Source organism: Toxorhynchites rutilus, chromosome 3 (genome assembly GCF_029784135.1).
Source record: "Toxorhynchites rutilus septentrionalis strain SRP chromosome 3, ASM2978413v1, whole genome shotgun sequence".
Classification (NCBI taxonomy): Eukaryota; Metazoa; Arthropoda; class Insecta; order Diptera; family Culicidae; genus Toxorhynchites; species Toxorhynchites rutilus.
The window spans coordinates 188,177,803-188,192,508 of NC_073746.1; the positions used below are offsets into that span (position 1 = coordinate 188,177,803).

Sequence of the window (14,706 nt, forward strand, 5' to 3'; positions counted from 1 at the left end):
ATTAGATGCTTTTGTAATAAAAATCGATACTACCACATACCATTTTACGTTCCAGCAACTAAGATATCGTTCGGGAGGATTTTATATCGCGAATTTGAAGTTGATGAAATTTTGATAGCCCATACAATAAAATGAGAAAATTATAGAGTTCGCATTTATTACAACAGTATTGCTGCGAGCTTACAGCTATTAATAGTGTAATATACAAATGCTTGTAATTGGCTGATTGGAAATGTAATTTATTCGTGTACGTGTGCAAAGAAAAAATTTTCACTCTCACTTAGGGCTTAGGAACGCTATTTCTATTTGCTAATCTCGAGAAACTGGGCATTGAAATTGGTGAGTATCACTTCTTAGATTCGACCCTGACTTCCTCAGCGTGGTCAGACAAATATGTTGAATATGAGTAGATGACATATCAGGTTGGAGAAAAAGAAATTTTTGCGTGAAATTCAAAACTTTATTCGACATGTTTCGGATTGTTCGATTTCGGTTAAATATGCCCCGTCTTGTTGTAAAGTTTGTTACCATTCTAAAGGTAGCTTCATAATACCTCTCTCATAGAAGTCTTTGGCCTTGAAGGAAAAAAAAAAACTCAGGAAGTTTTGCAATGCAAGCAGAATGTGGTAATCGCTTGGTGTCAGGTACGGACTACATGGTGGATGCATTAAAACTTTCGAGTTTCGGAGTTTCGAGTGAGTTGCTACAAACGTGTGTGGCCTTGCGTTGTCCTGGTGGAATTCAACACCTCTCCTGTTGGACAATTCTGACCGTTCCAGGTCAATAAGCTTCAAACGGTCCAGTCGTTGACCATACGGAAGCAACTGACAATAAAAGATTTCTTTCAAATCTCACCAAATACACCATAGTACCTTCCTGGCCGTTAGTCCTGGTTTGGCTACCGTTTGAACTGCTTCACTACGCTTTGACCACAGTCGTTTTCACCATCCGTTTAGGGTGGTGAGGGTGGTCACGTCGAAAATGTCCTAAAATAAGCTTTACTTTCGTTTTTCAAAAAAAAAAATCGGTTCACTTTTGTAGAAGTTAAAAAGTTGTTGTTGCGTGAGCGTTATATCTGAAAGACCCTGTATTCAATTTTCAGAAGAGTTCGTATCTCCGATTGCAATACGATCGTAGAAACCAGTATCTATAAGAATAAGTTTATGATAACTATAATTGTGACGACCTCTCGGTCAACGCGCTTCATCGAAACAAATGTTACGCCAGGTAGTGTTATTCGATTTCAGGTACCGAAACAACTAGCTCAGAACGGTGTGGTTTTAAATCCAGAGAATTTTTTTTTTGAGTAACCGAATTTGATTTTCTACTATATACATCAGCTCCACAGATATTCCTCTTAAGGTAAAAAGAATGTTGTTATGAGTTTCCGTCGACCGAACAAAGGTAACAGGGGTAGATGTCTCTTGGGTTTAGCCAACTACATTTGTTCCCAATTTAGCTACTATTGATGAGCCTCTCAGGAAGTTGACAAAAAACGGAACGGAGTTTGTAAGAGAGGATGCTGAAGAAAAAGCATTCAACGATATCAAGACCTGTTATTTCAGCAGTTTCATCGATTGCATTAGGAACGAAATCGAAAGTGCGAATAGAAATAACCCCCAAATTCAACGAATCTTTGAATTGTGTAGGAGTTGTGTTGATTAGGTGATATCCTTTGAAGAGAGGACCAAATAGTGATTCCTCTGCAACTTCAACAGCGAGGTAAAGGTCATCCCGGCATCAGGTTTATGGAAGGTCATCTCCGCACTAATGTGTGGTGGTCTAAAATGGACCAACACGTGGAAAGCTTTGTGGAAGAATGTGGAGTTGTACTTTAGAGACAGCTCCAAACTCACCTAAACCAATGCACAATGGTCCAGGAGATGCATTTAGGTGGAAATTAGCATTTAGAGCTCGACAGTTATTCTCTAGACAAAAACTGTCTTCGACAAAGTTGTTACATATTGCACACATCCAATCCTATCCAATCGATAAACCCAATCCTATCCAATCCTATCCAATCGATAAACTTCTACTCGAGAGCGCTCATTTTCATGTTGCAAAAAATAATGTGACCAACATTTTCGATGATATAAAAAAACTAACTTTCTTATCTCTATAAATAGAGGTAAACATAGTTCGACAATGTTGTAGTCCCAGTTATTTATAAAGATTTTTTCTATGTTTTAATATAATCGATTTAGCGCTTTTTTCCTAAGTTGAATTAGGGTGACCATGAAAAAGCGAGTTTTTTGCTCTAACTTTTATATTTTAAATTCTACACCAAAACTGTCTTGGTACGACATTTAGAGCTTATCAAAACCAACATTTTGCGGTGCATAACCTGTCAATATCTTAATCCTACTTTGAGCAAAAAAAACCCGCTTTTTCATGGTCACCCTAATTCAACTTAGGAAAAAAGCGCTAAATCGATTATATTAGAACATAGGAAAATTCTTTATTCTACAAAGTGGAATAAAATAATTGTGGCTACAATTTTGTCAAACTATGTTTATCTCTACCTATAGAGATAAGAAAGTTAGATTTTTTATATCATCGAAAATTTTGGTCGCCCTATTTTTTGCAACATGAAAATGAGCGCTCTATCATAGGCAACAACTTTGTCGAAGACAGTTTTTGTCTAAAGAATAAATATTTCCCACAAAGTTGTTTTTTAACTAAGTTGCATTAGGGTAACCAATCCTGCTCAAAGTAATTGATGGGTTTTCACCCAAAAACTCATGATTTCAATTTTAATTTACTTAAATTCAAAAAATAACATATCTTTGAAAATCACACATTATATAGAGTGAAATTTGTTCTTTCAAATTCCGTCAACAAACTTTTTTTTTTATGTTTGCCTCAGAAAGAATGACAAACAATTGCAGAGAGCGTATTTTTTGGGAAGAAATATCGTTAACTTTGAGTGAAGTTGAGATATTAACAAGTTCTGCATCGGAAGATGTTTAAGCTCTAAAGTATTTCGAAGACAGTTTGTATGTAGAATTTTAAATATAAAAGTTGGAGCAAAAAAAACCGTTTTTCCAATGATGACCCTAACGCAACTTAGAAAAAAGGCGCTATATCGGCTATTTCAAGAGATACAAAAAAACTTTGTTCTACAAATGTTTTGATGTTTTAAATAACTGGACTACAACATTGTCGAACTATGTTTACCTCTATCTTTAGAGATAAGAAAGTTATATTTTTTATTTCGTCGACAATTTTGGTCACCCTATTTTTGATAGCAAAAAAATGAGCGCTCTGTCATATATAACAACTTTGTCGAAGACAGTTTTTGTCTAGAGAATAACTGTCGAGCTCTAAATGCTAATTTCCATTTAAACGCATCTCCTGGACCATTGTGAAATGGTGAGGTCGCAGCTTCCTACAAGGGCTTCGGAAAAAAATTGCTGTCGATTTTCTAGGACCGCTCCCGGAAGAGGAAAACTAGCTCGAATGTGTCGATTACATCAGCGGATACTAGTGATTGAGATGACCGACATTTCTACAACGTCAAAATGATTTTTTATCGATATAGCATTCCTGAAAGTCTGGACCACAATTAAATGCCGACGAGTTTCGCAACTTTTGTAATGAGTATGGTCAGTGACGTCGAGTGAAGCTTTCGTACCCAGGATGGAAGAGTTGAATTGCATTGATACTATGTTGAGACGACAAGGTTCTTCTAGGATCGTTAGGGCCATCTACGAAGATAAGAAAAAGAAGCTCCGCCCATAGCAGAGGAATTCTGGGAACTTTCAGGTGCTATATTAATCAACCCACCAATATTTCATTTTTTTTTACGAAAAATTAAAAATCCTACTTCATGTACTTTGAAATTTCCTGTTCACGATAAATCATAATATCTGGCATTCCTAGACCGATGTCAAGAGCATCCGAGAGTCGACAATGGTTTTTTTTCAACTATTTAAAAAATCACTCGGCATCCCAGCATCAGTCACTGACTCACATTGACGACATTGAGCTTCGTATTTGGGAAGCGACGACACACTTTCAAAATAAAAATTATGAATGAGAATTAGCTTTTTAGAATAAAATTAGCATTTTATGTTAACGAATATAATTTTTTCAAAATTTTCATTGTTTTTTTTCCAGATTTGGTAGTGGTGGTAGTGGATCTGTTCTTTGTCGCAAAATATTAGACCCGTATTTTTTTTTTGTTTTTTCAACAGGGTGCCCATTTCCATTTTAGGGTGGTCCGAAAAATCCGTTTTTCACCGTTTTTTCAAAAATAACTGTTTTAAAAATTCATAACTTTTGAATTACTGAACCGATTCAGATGATCGACATATCAAATTAAAGTCAATAGTTATTTCTTTTTGAAAAAATATTACACCTGTAAAAGATTTGGATTTTGTATTCGTAGAATTTATTGTATTTGTGTTTTGTTGTTTTCATGGCTTTGGACTAGAGGGCGTTATATTTTTGTAATATTTTTTCTTGAAAGCTGAGAATTTTTTACATAACATATTCAAAAATCAGAGATATGATATATTTCGCCGACCGATGATCCGAAAAATAACTTTTTGCCCTTTCTCCCAAAAATTACATAACTTTTGGACGATTGGACCGATTTAGATAGTTGACATATAAAACTGAAGTCAATAAGCTAGTCTTTTTTGAAAAAATATTACACTTCCGGAAAAATTGGATTCTAGTTGCATAGAAAAATTGAAGACGGAAAACAACCTTATTTTGAAAAATCATAACCTAAAATCGATAAACCTCTGTTTTTGGATATTTAATGTAAAAAAACTTTGAAGAAAAAAAATTAAAAAAATATAGCGCTCTCTATCTTTAACCATGTAAACTATAAAAAACAAATACAATGAATAATTACGAAAACGAAATCCATTTTTTCGCTAGTCTGGTATTTGAAAAAAACTATATCATAGGCTTCAATTTGATATATCGATCACCTTAATCGGTTCAGTTGTTCAAAAGTTATGATTTTTTCAAAAAGTCATTTTTGGAAAAAAGGGAATTTTTTTTATTTTTTTATTTTGAAAAATCATATCATAAAAACGAAACATATCACATCTCTCATTTTCGGATATGTTATGTAAAAAACCTCAACTTTCAAGAAAAAACATAAAAAATATATCGCCATCTTGTTCAAAAATTATTACAAAAACAAAATCCAAATTTTTTGCAAGTATAATTTTTTTTCCCAAAAATAATAACTAATTAAATTTTATTTGATATACCGGTTTGATAGTTCAAGAGTTATGAATTTTAGAAAAAATCATTGTGTGTGTCAAAAACAGGCGAAAAAACGTATTTTTCAGACCACCCTTAAACGGGAATTGGCACACCATTGGAAAAAATAAAAAAAAGACATGAGTCTAATATTTTGCGATGAAGAACAAATCTACCACTTTTCTTGAAAATCTGAGAACCGCTATATTGTTTTGGCATGGAATGGTTGAATGATAAGTTTCAGACAACGAAAAATTTAGAGAAAATACATTAAGGTACGCTCAGGACTACGTGCTTCAAGTAATTAAATAACGCCAAGTAAAAATGTTCATTAAAATTTCAATAATTTCAAATTGCATTCGGGCCTTCTAATCTGATAGAGAATGGTTTGGGTCCCAAACTCGAATGTCGCCACCAGACGTCAACGCTGCACCCAACGTAATAAGTATGTGCGGAAAGTGATTAACCTAACGGAACAAACAAATAATAAAACCTAATATGTGAACTACAGTATTACATTGATTAAAGAACACAAATTGTTATGTAGGAAATAAAAAAACCATTACATTGAACCTTCTAAAGGAAGACGAATGTAGGTTTTGGCCAATGTTTTTTTGACGATTTTCGTAATTTCCCAGAAAAAGGAAAATTTAAAAACAATGTTCTTGATCATTGGGGTTTCTTGAACGCCAATAATTAAAGCTTGGTCGTTAATTCGGTTAATTGAAAGATCAATCAATGAAGGGTCCAGGATCAATGAAGGGACGCGCAATCGTTTGTCTGTGGAAATTATTTTCAATTGGGTATTGCAAAGTATATTTCTATTTCATGGAAATGAAATTATGTAAGTAAGAATGCTATCGATTAACTTGATGTCAAATTAAATTGAACATGCTTTTAACTAACTAGATTTTATGAAATCCCACGATTTTGAACAACTAATAATTACAAATAATCAATAATTTTCCTAAACTATTCGAATGAGACTTCGGGATTTTTTAACAGTTTATCGTGCATTTCCTGACAATCTTTATTTTTCTTCATAAATAATTGGCTCCACATATTTTTTCGTAGATTCCGTAGATTCATACATTTATTGCGCTGTGTGATAAACAGTTCAAAAATTATATCCAATCGATTTATAATATCCAAATATGCACCAGTAAATCGAGATAAGCATGTGAAATAGCTTATCAAATTGGTAAGGAAGGTGGATTCGAGTTATTAATCTATCACTTTTTTGTATTGTTTGTATTATTTCAGCAATTGAGAACAATAGTTCGAAAGATCAGAATTTACCTAAAATTTGAGCAATAAGAATACAAACTAACAAGTAAAAACAAAACAGAAAATTTATCGTATGATTAACAATTCATTATCTAGTGTAAAGTGTTATTCCAACTTTGTAGTGATGTTATTATCATTCTACTAATTGTGAATTTCTAGTATTACTTACGTCAGCTTGGAGCATGTTGTAATGTTCTTCCTTAGCACAAAGTGATTCTTTTAATACTGCGATATGACGTTGATAATCCTGGAAGAGAAAAAAAGTTTTGAATAGGTTATATCTCAGGATGAAGGACTGTATGAAACATGAAGCTGGGTATGGTACCATCAGAACAAACATAGTGACTGTTATAAACAAAAAGTGAACCCATATTCAGGAGCTACTTAACAAGCTGGATCGAATAATATCTTAAGTAGATCATCTTCTTTAATGTTATCGTCCGAACAATCCAGATCCTCTTTATGAACTGGATTCGGTTCTACCACTAGAGCTGCTGGAGATGGTAACTCTAGGCCAAATCCGTCGACGAATACCGTAAATGGGCTTGGATCTTGGTTCTTACTGTAATCTGGAACATCTTCTGTGACACGTTGCTTCAATTGGTTGGTGTGTGAATGTATAGGCTGTTGGTTGTCTCGCAGAAAATCGTTGTAGTTCCCTATTCCGACGCGATTGATGATCATGGGGTCTTCCCAGTTCCAAGAATAAGATGGTGGATGATGAATTTGTGCATACACAAAATCTCCGAGAGCGAACTGCCTCGAAAATGATCCGTGGTTTGTGTTGGATCGATCGTTATGCTGTTGTGGATTCATTTGAGCTGTTAGACAGGTGGTTGGTACATCGGTGAATTAATTATGTTTCCTCCGTTGTATCCCTGTATCATATCCCTCCTATCCAATCGATAAACTTCTACTTAGTCGCGACAATACATACACATACTCTTTACAGATACACAGGTCGAAGGTTGTGCAGGCCGTTGATCATTCAACAAGAGCCAAAGGTTGTACCGCTCATGACAATTCTACACGAGCTGATGATTGTGCCGCCCAGTGACCATTCTACCCTGGATTCCTCGAGTCAAGAGAGATGCACCACGATTGATATGAGGTACAGACTAGGGGGGCGCTGCTGATTAATGATCAGTTGTACCCCAATAGGAAGTATCCCGTGTCGGCCACACAAACAGATCCGTGGTTTGTGTTGGATCGATCGTTATGCTGTTGTGGATTCATTTGAGCTGTTAGACAGGTGGTTGATACATCGGTGAATTAATTATGTTTCCTCCGTTGTATCCCTGTATCATATCCCTCCTATCCAATCGATAAACTTCTACTTAGTCGCGACAATACATACACATACTCTTTACAGATACACAGGTCGAAGGTTGTGCAGGCCGTTGATCATTCAACAAGAGCCAAAGGTTGTACCGCTCATGACAATTCTACACGAGCTGATGATTGTGCCGCCCAGTGACCATTCTACCCTGGATTCCTCGAGTCAAGAGAGATGCACCACGATTGATATGAGGTACAGACTAGGGGGGCGCTGCTGATTAATGATCAGTTGTACCTCAATAGGAAGTATCCCGTGTCGGCCACACAAACAGAGCACTGGAGACTGCAACATCCCAATTATGAGAATCTTTGTAATACTAACCTCGAGCCAACTGCGAATAATCGGTTACATATTACTAACATAGTCGTAAGACAAAAATTGTCAAAATGTTGAACTCCCGGCCCCGTCAGGCTAACGCCATATGTGCCTTAATAAAATATATATTTTGGAAAAAAAATCAGTCGTTGTTGTTGTACGGTAGACTAGCAGAAACGTTTGTAATGCTTCATCCAGTGTTTCTCATCCCGATTGAATTTCCCATAGGGTGCGCTCCAGTTTATCCACGAAACTTTCTGTTATTCCGTTTGGTTGGGGATTGTATGGTGAAGTGCGGCCGTGACGAATGCCTTGCTTTTCGCAGAACATCTTGAACTCGTGGCGGGCGAATTGAGTACCATTATTCGAGATCTTGTACGTCGAACGTTGCAAGTGATTGCGAGAATAGCTTCATTGATGCTTTCGTCGTTGTAGTAGCGTACACTTCGGGCCTCTTGGTATACGGATCGACTACCACCTGGAAATATACGCCATCTACGGATCCTGCATAATCCACATGTACGCGTGTCCCCGGTTTGTCTTGAATGGGCTGTCGTTATCTATTTCCGACCGGAAGACTACGTGCAATCGACTTCATCCGAACCATAGTAGGACTGCCTAATATCTCTGTTTTTGGAACAAAATACAGCAGTCGACATGAGTACAAGAGTCCCGCCTTTTCAAGTAGGATCGATCGTCTTGGTTTAGAATTGACCATGTATCGGTTGAACAGCTTTCACGGATGAACTACAGCACCGTTTGTAGCGCTTCACCTGTCTTCGTTGCAGCTTGGATAGCTTCGAAAGAAACTGGAATTTGATCTATATTGTCGTTAACGATGCTCACCATGTCTTCTTCTAGCGAAACCGCTGCCAAGACGTAATCTTTGTCTGGCTGCTTAGTATGTTCGATCAGTCTGAACAACATGTCGACGAAACCGAACTCGCTGGTGGACACATTCCGGATGTCCAAATCGTAGCTGAATAGCAGTGACACCCACAATTGCAATCGATTTATGGTATCCCACTGCATATCGTTATGCTTCTTCGAACTAAAGATTGACAGTAGCGGCTTATGGTCAGGGAGAATAGTGAATCGCGCGAGTCAATCGGTACTTGTGAAACATCGTACTCCGTATGTAAGATCATAAGTTCTCTTCGGGTTAACCCTAAGCTTGCTCCGACGGTGTGAGTGATCTTGATGCGTGTTAGATTACCTTCAAGTATCCATCAGGGAATTCGTGGAAGATAACTGCACCGATTTCTGTGCAAGCGTCTGCTGCCACGATAATGGGTAACGTTAGATCGTTTTGCATTAACAAAATATCGAACTGCAGGACTTGCTTGAACTGCGCAACTGCTGACCCCTAACAATCCGAATTCCAGTGTCACTTCTTATCCTTCTTGAGTAGTTTGTCGTAGGGATGGCTAAGCTCATGGTCGTTGCGCACGAATCGGTCGCAGAAATTGACATTCCCAAGGAAGGATCGGAGCTCGGAAACGTTGGTTGATGCCAGGATGGAAGCGACGGCATGGCGCTTTTCAAGATCGGGGATGATGCGCTTGCTGTCGATAATGTGTTCCAAGTATCTGATTTCGATTTTAAAGAAGTTACATTTTTTCTATTTTGATGGAAAATCCATATTCCTCCAAACACTAAGGTAGCATGTTTAGTGATTCCTTGTGTGCTTCGCAAGTTGGCCCGAAGGTGATCCATCATTGAGGACCAACGAAGAAAATCAGTAATCATTGCGTCCACCAGTCTTTGGAATGGTCCAACCGCTGACACGCTGAATTGGAATGATCCTCTGTGTGTGTTTATCGTGAGGAGTTTCTTCGATTATTCGTTTACTTCCACCCGGAGATATGCATCGGAGAGGTCAATGACGTCAATACCGCACTTCCATTAAGCTGCGTGACACTTTCCTTCTGGGTAAGCAGCGGCTTGCATATTACGACGATCGGAGATGACGAGAAATCAACTACGAAGTGGTGGTTCATTTTCTTGCAGTGTCCCAGCGAGTTATCGATAATCGGCGGATAGTTTGCTTGAAGTTACGATGTCATTTCTTCAAAGAATGTACTGAATACTACTGCAACTTGGCTGCAGAGTGTATAGAATGGAACTAACCACAGGCTGAACAAGTCGATCATTCGATTATGGTGTCAGCTTCGGATTGCCCAGTTGTTTTCATGCTACCTTGGAAAGTTATATCGCTTGTAGTCGAAACGAAATAGTCGAAATAGTCGAAACGTTGTTGATGTTGATGGTCAAATGCCTGGAACCGGCCTTTTTGAATAGTTGCTTCTTTTCTCGGGGCTGGACTGACGAGCCACTTGCAGGCTTTTTGGTACAGCGACAGAAGTATTCCTTGTGACCGGTGCGGTTGGATGTCTCGCAGAGATAGATAGACAGTCCCGAACATAGTGCATTTGTCGATCCTGTCAGTAAGGAGTACGACTTACTTTCCGGTTTTGATGGTCGTTGCTGATTGCCGGCTTCTTCACCGAAATGCTGTTAGCCGAGTTTTTCGAACGATCAGAGTTTGAATGGTCACCGGCGCTTCTGCCGTTTCATCTCCGATGCGGGTTAGAAGTATTGCTCGAGCGTCCACGTAGCGTGATGCATTGAGACCGCAGAGGAAACACTAGGCCCTTGAAATGGTCGAGCTACAGGTCGTTGAACTCAAACATTTCACGTGCCCTGTTGACCATGCCTCCATAGGTGATTATGCCTTCGGTCTCTAATTTCAACAGTTGCAGGCATTGATAGCGCATGTGGAACACGGCAGTCTGCCTACGGAAGATTTTGTTCAACGTCTTTATAGTGTCGGCAAACATGACATCCTTCGGCAGTTCCGACAGGATATAGTTAACAAAGCGGCTGTGTCCAGCTTCCGGAGCAGGTGGCATGCTTTAACTGCATCATCCAGACTTCGTGTGTCGCTTTCGAAAAAATCAGACCTGGTTTAGATAGCATACCATCAATACAACTGAACAGTCAGAAGAGTAACGAAGTACTTAAGAACCATTTTCTACTGTTTTTGCATCAAAATCAATGTGATAATTAGGTAATTTGGCATCAATTCATAAAATCCGGAAGGTTATGGCATGGTGTAATGAATAGGGATGTTGGGAACTCGCGACATCTGCTATATGCAGTTGATCTATATGTTTGTGAAACGGACTAGTATAAGAATTTAATGCTTTTGTGTGTTTTTTCTTTATCGTTATTAGTTTGTTTGTCTTGTCCCCTCATCTCACCGTCGCCCCCCCTTAGACAGATAGTCGAACACCAGATGCTATCCCTGGTCATTATGTACAAGGCTACAGTGCGTGCGGCAACTCTCGGTTGAGATAACGATACCTCATATCCATATCCCTAACCTGACCCATCCCACAAAAATTGTTACCCCTCTAACCTCGAGTAATCGGTCGAAACCTACTAAACATAGATTTAAGTTGAAAATCTGTAAAAACAAATCATGAATTAGTGGCTCCGCAAAGCTCATGCGATTGAGCCTTACAAATAAATGAATTGGAAAAAAAAATGAATAGGGACTTCAGATTCTGGACTGGTCGGCTTGTTTACCAAATCAGGAACTTATGAGGCGTGATCGGACGAATAGTAGGCGCAGCTTACAAGCAGTATGAGTCATTTGGAGAGCCTCAACGAGCAGTATCCTCTGCGTAGAACGAGATACACGCTACAACAAGGCGTAGCTTGGTATTAACCACCCTGAATGGGTTATTTGAACTGATTGAGAACTAATGATGGCCTACGAATTAGAAACTTATCGTAATTCATATTGAATTGACGTTAGTTTTGTAAAGGAGTGAGAGTTTTTCAATCTGGTTCTATAATTATGAAACACTGGAATTTTAGTTTTTTTGAATGTTTTGCGGATGAACACAACAATGAAGTTGAAATGGTCAGTCTTATAAATAAAGATAGTTATTGTATTTACACTATATACTTCAATTCAACCGACTTCTTCCATATCTCTGGAAACTCAAAAAAAAAAGAGTGGTTCTATAGTTGTGAAACGCAGTGTAGTTGCATTATGATAGTTAATCAAGAAACGGCAAGCCGCTGGAGGAGTAGGGTATTTTTCAGAATCACTGCTTGAAGTTCCTGGTTTGTTGCCATCCTTCCTCGAGTTAAATTTTGGAGCTTTTTAAAGTTCCAGAATTTTCCTCGTCGTTATAGAAGTGTCTTCCAATATTTTGAGAATAAGAAACGCATCCTTCATGCAAATTACAATAGCTGTAATTGAGCACCAAAATTACTTTTGATGAATTTCACTATGCTGAACGAACAATATCGCTGCATAGAGTTCTGGTGTGATTACAGGAGTTAATAAGGTAGACGAAGTGTCATTCGCAATGGTGTTGTGGAACTAGGAAAGTAAACGACACAGCTTCGATTTAGCTTCCAGCCATTTCTTTTTTTTTTGAGTCACAAGAGACTTGAATACGATTTTGCACTTTGTATCTCGAAGATTACTAATATGTTATGATAAAATAACCCAAAGCGGATCTTAAAGTTCACGTACCTGATGTTGTTCTTCGAGGGTTTTCATCTTGGCAGCCATGGCCATTATCTCTTGGTCGCGACGTTGTATCTCAAGTCTGAAGTCGTCCAGCTTGAAGTAGCAAATACGGAGGGAATAAGTGAACCGAATGAAATGGTGACAATTTTTAGTTCAATTGAATATCGAGAACACATTTATTGTAGCTTATTATGATCCACAGTCTACTCCATTGCTTACTTATTCTAATTAGATACAACAACCAGAAGCGATTAAAGACTTTTTCCAATATGTGAAAACAATATGCATGATGATTAAACAACAAATTAAACATAACTTTGTTGGAAATAATTTTAATATTGAACAACACAACAAATTGAGCATAATTTATATCGTTTGTGGTTTGACTCCATCGATAATGGAATCTTACAATCGCTGTGTGCATGTGTGTACGTGTGGTCCGTTATATATAACCATAATTCAAACGCCTTATTGAGCTTTCATTTATCTACATTAATGCCTTTATGCATTTGCAACTTTTAATCCTTTCGTCCAATTGAAAAGCGGAATACTTTTCGATATTCGTTAATTTGTATCGCTGATTTTATCACTAGATTTGGCGTTTCATATAATTGCGATCCTATGTCGGAGCAGAATTTACAAACGGATTCGTAATTTCATTTGAAATTAACAATACATCAACTGCTAGAAAAATTGTAACAATTATTTCTTCACTTACATTACCAGAAAACTGAACACTTTAAGGTTTTAAGAGAATGGTACATTGGTACATCGTTTTCACTTTAAGTTACTTAAAGAGAAGTGTAAAATTATTACTTAACTGCGCTGAACTATTTGGTGTTTTGGTTATTGATTGACATCATTTTTTTTTCTTCTTTTCTCAAATTGGCATCGGTAATTAGAATATTTTAAAAATCAAATCTGATCTAACAACTTTATCTACTAGTCAACCTTCACTTGCGAAAGACATTGTATGTGTGAATATTTCTTGGGAATGTATGCTCTTTATTTTCTCAGTAAATCTTTGGATTCATAACAGACTCTACAACAAATATCACTTCTGAAAACATGGGCACTCGCTGTTTCTTGTCTGTAAAATACACTACTAAAAGATATACTTGCTACTATCTAATGTTTTTTTTTTTCATTGCAATACTCTCTATTTTTGGTATATAAATATATCGAATGCGTTTTTGCTCTATCGTTATTTGTATATATGAGTACAAATATTTGTTTACATTAGTATTGCAGTATAGATTTCGATTTCGTTCTATGTGATATTTGAAGTTGATTGCGAATAATGATTGATGTCGCATCCGAAGTGGGTGCGTCAAAGTGTGTGAAAATAAATGTTCCGTCGTTACTAAAATATTTCATTCGTTTTTTTTTACGTTTTGTATTTCCATCGGATTTTATTGCTGATAACAGTATAGGTAATAATTGACATACGTGATTGATACACCATTTATTCAGTTTGATTTTGTTTGTTCTTTAAAATATAATTCAGCAACGAACGTTGTCATAACCATGATAGATACAGTTTTATACATGTTTAGTAAATGCACAGAATTGCTGGGTATGTACAGAAACATTTATACTCTGATATTAAACATCAAAGTTACTAAAGCGTGAAGTTCGATGGTTCCGTTTAGTCAATTCGTTAGTCTATGTATAGTGGGATGAATTTATGATTAATATGATGAATGAGACGAAAACGAGACAACTCGCGCTGGTTCATGAACTAATTCACGGTTTCTCATTTTAAGAGAATTTTCAACAGTTATAGCCAAACCGGGCAATCAAATACACGAAAAAATAGTTAAAAATGATTATGGCGCTGAAATGTGATGTGAGTTTACTTTATAAAATTGCAATTTGGTTCCTATTTTTTATCTTTTTAAATATTACAATACTGTTATAATTACGGGCCCATAATAGATTGGCAGTTTGTCGATCGTTTTCAATCGACTTTACGAAATATATGAACATT

The 14,706-nt window shown here is 37.1% G+C and overlaps 1 protein-coding gene across 7 annotated transcripts in view; it reads right to left on the reverse strand.

Moving 5' to 3' along the window:
• LOC129780022 (plectin) overlaps window positions 1–14,706 on the reverse strand; it is a 90,715-nt gene that overhangs the window by 33,950 nt on the left and 42,059 nt on the right. For 5 of the 7 annotated variants that reach the window (XM_055787873.1, XM_055787870.1, XM_055787875.1 and 2 more), the window contains exons 10-12: window positions 12,720–12,809; window positions 6,680–6,757; window positions 41–58 (exon numbers count right to left, since the gene is read on the reverse strand). In XM_055787873.1, coding sequence (XP_055643848.1) covers window positions 41–58; window positions 6,680–6,757; window positions 12,720–12,809 — 186 coding nt within the window. The remainder of the gene's footprint in view (window positions 1–40; window positions 59–6,679; window positions 6,758–12,719; window positions 12,810–14,706) is intronic. The other 2 variants (XM_055787874.1, XM_055787871.1) reach the window with 1 other exon arrangement.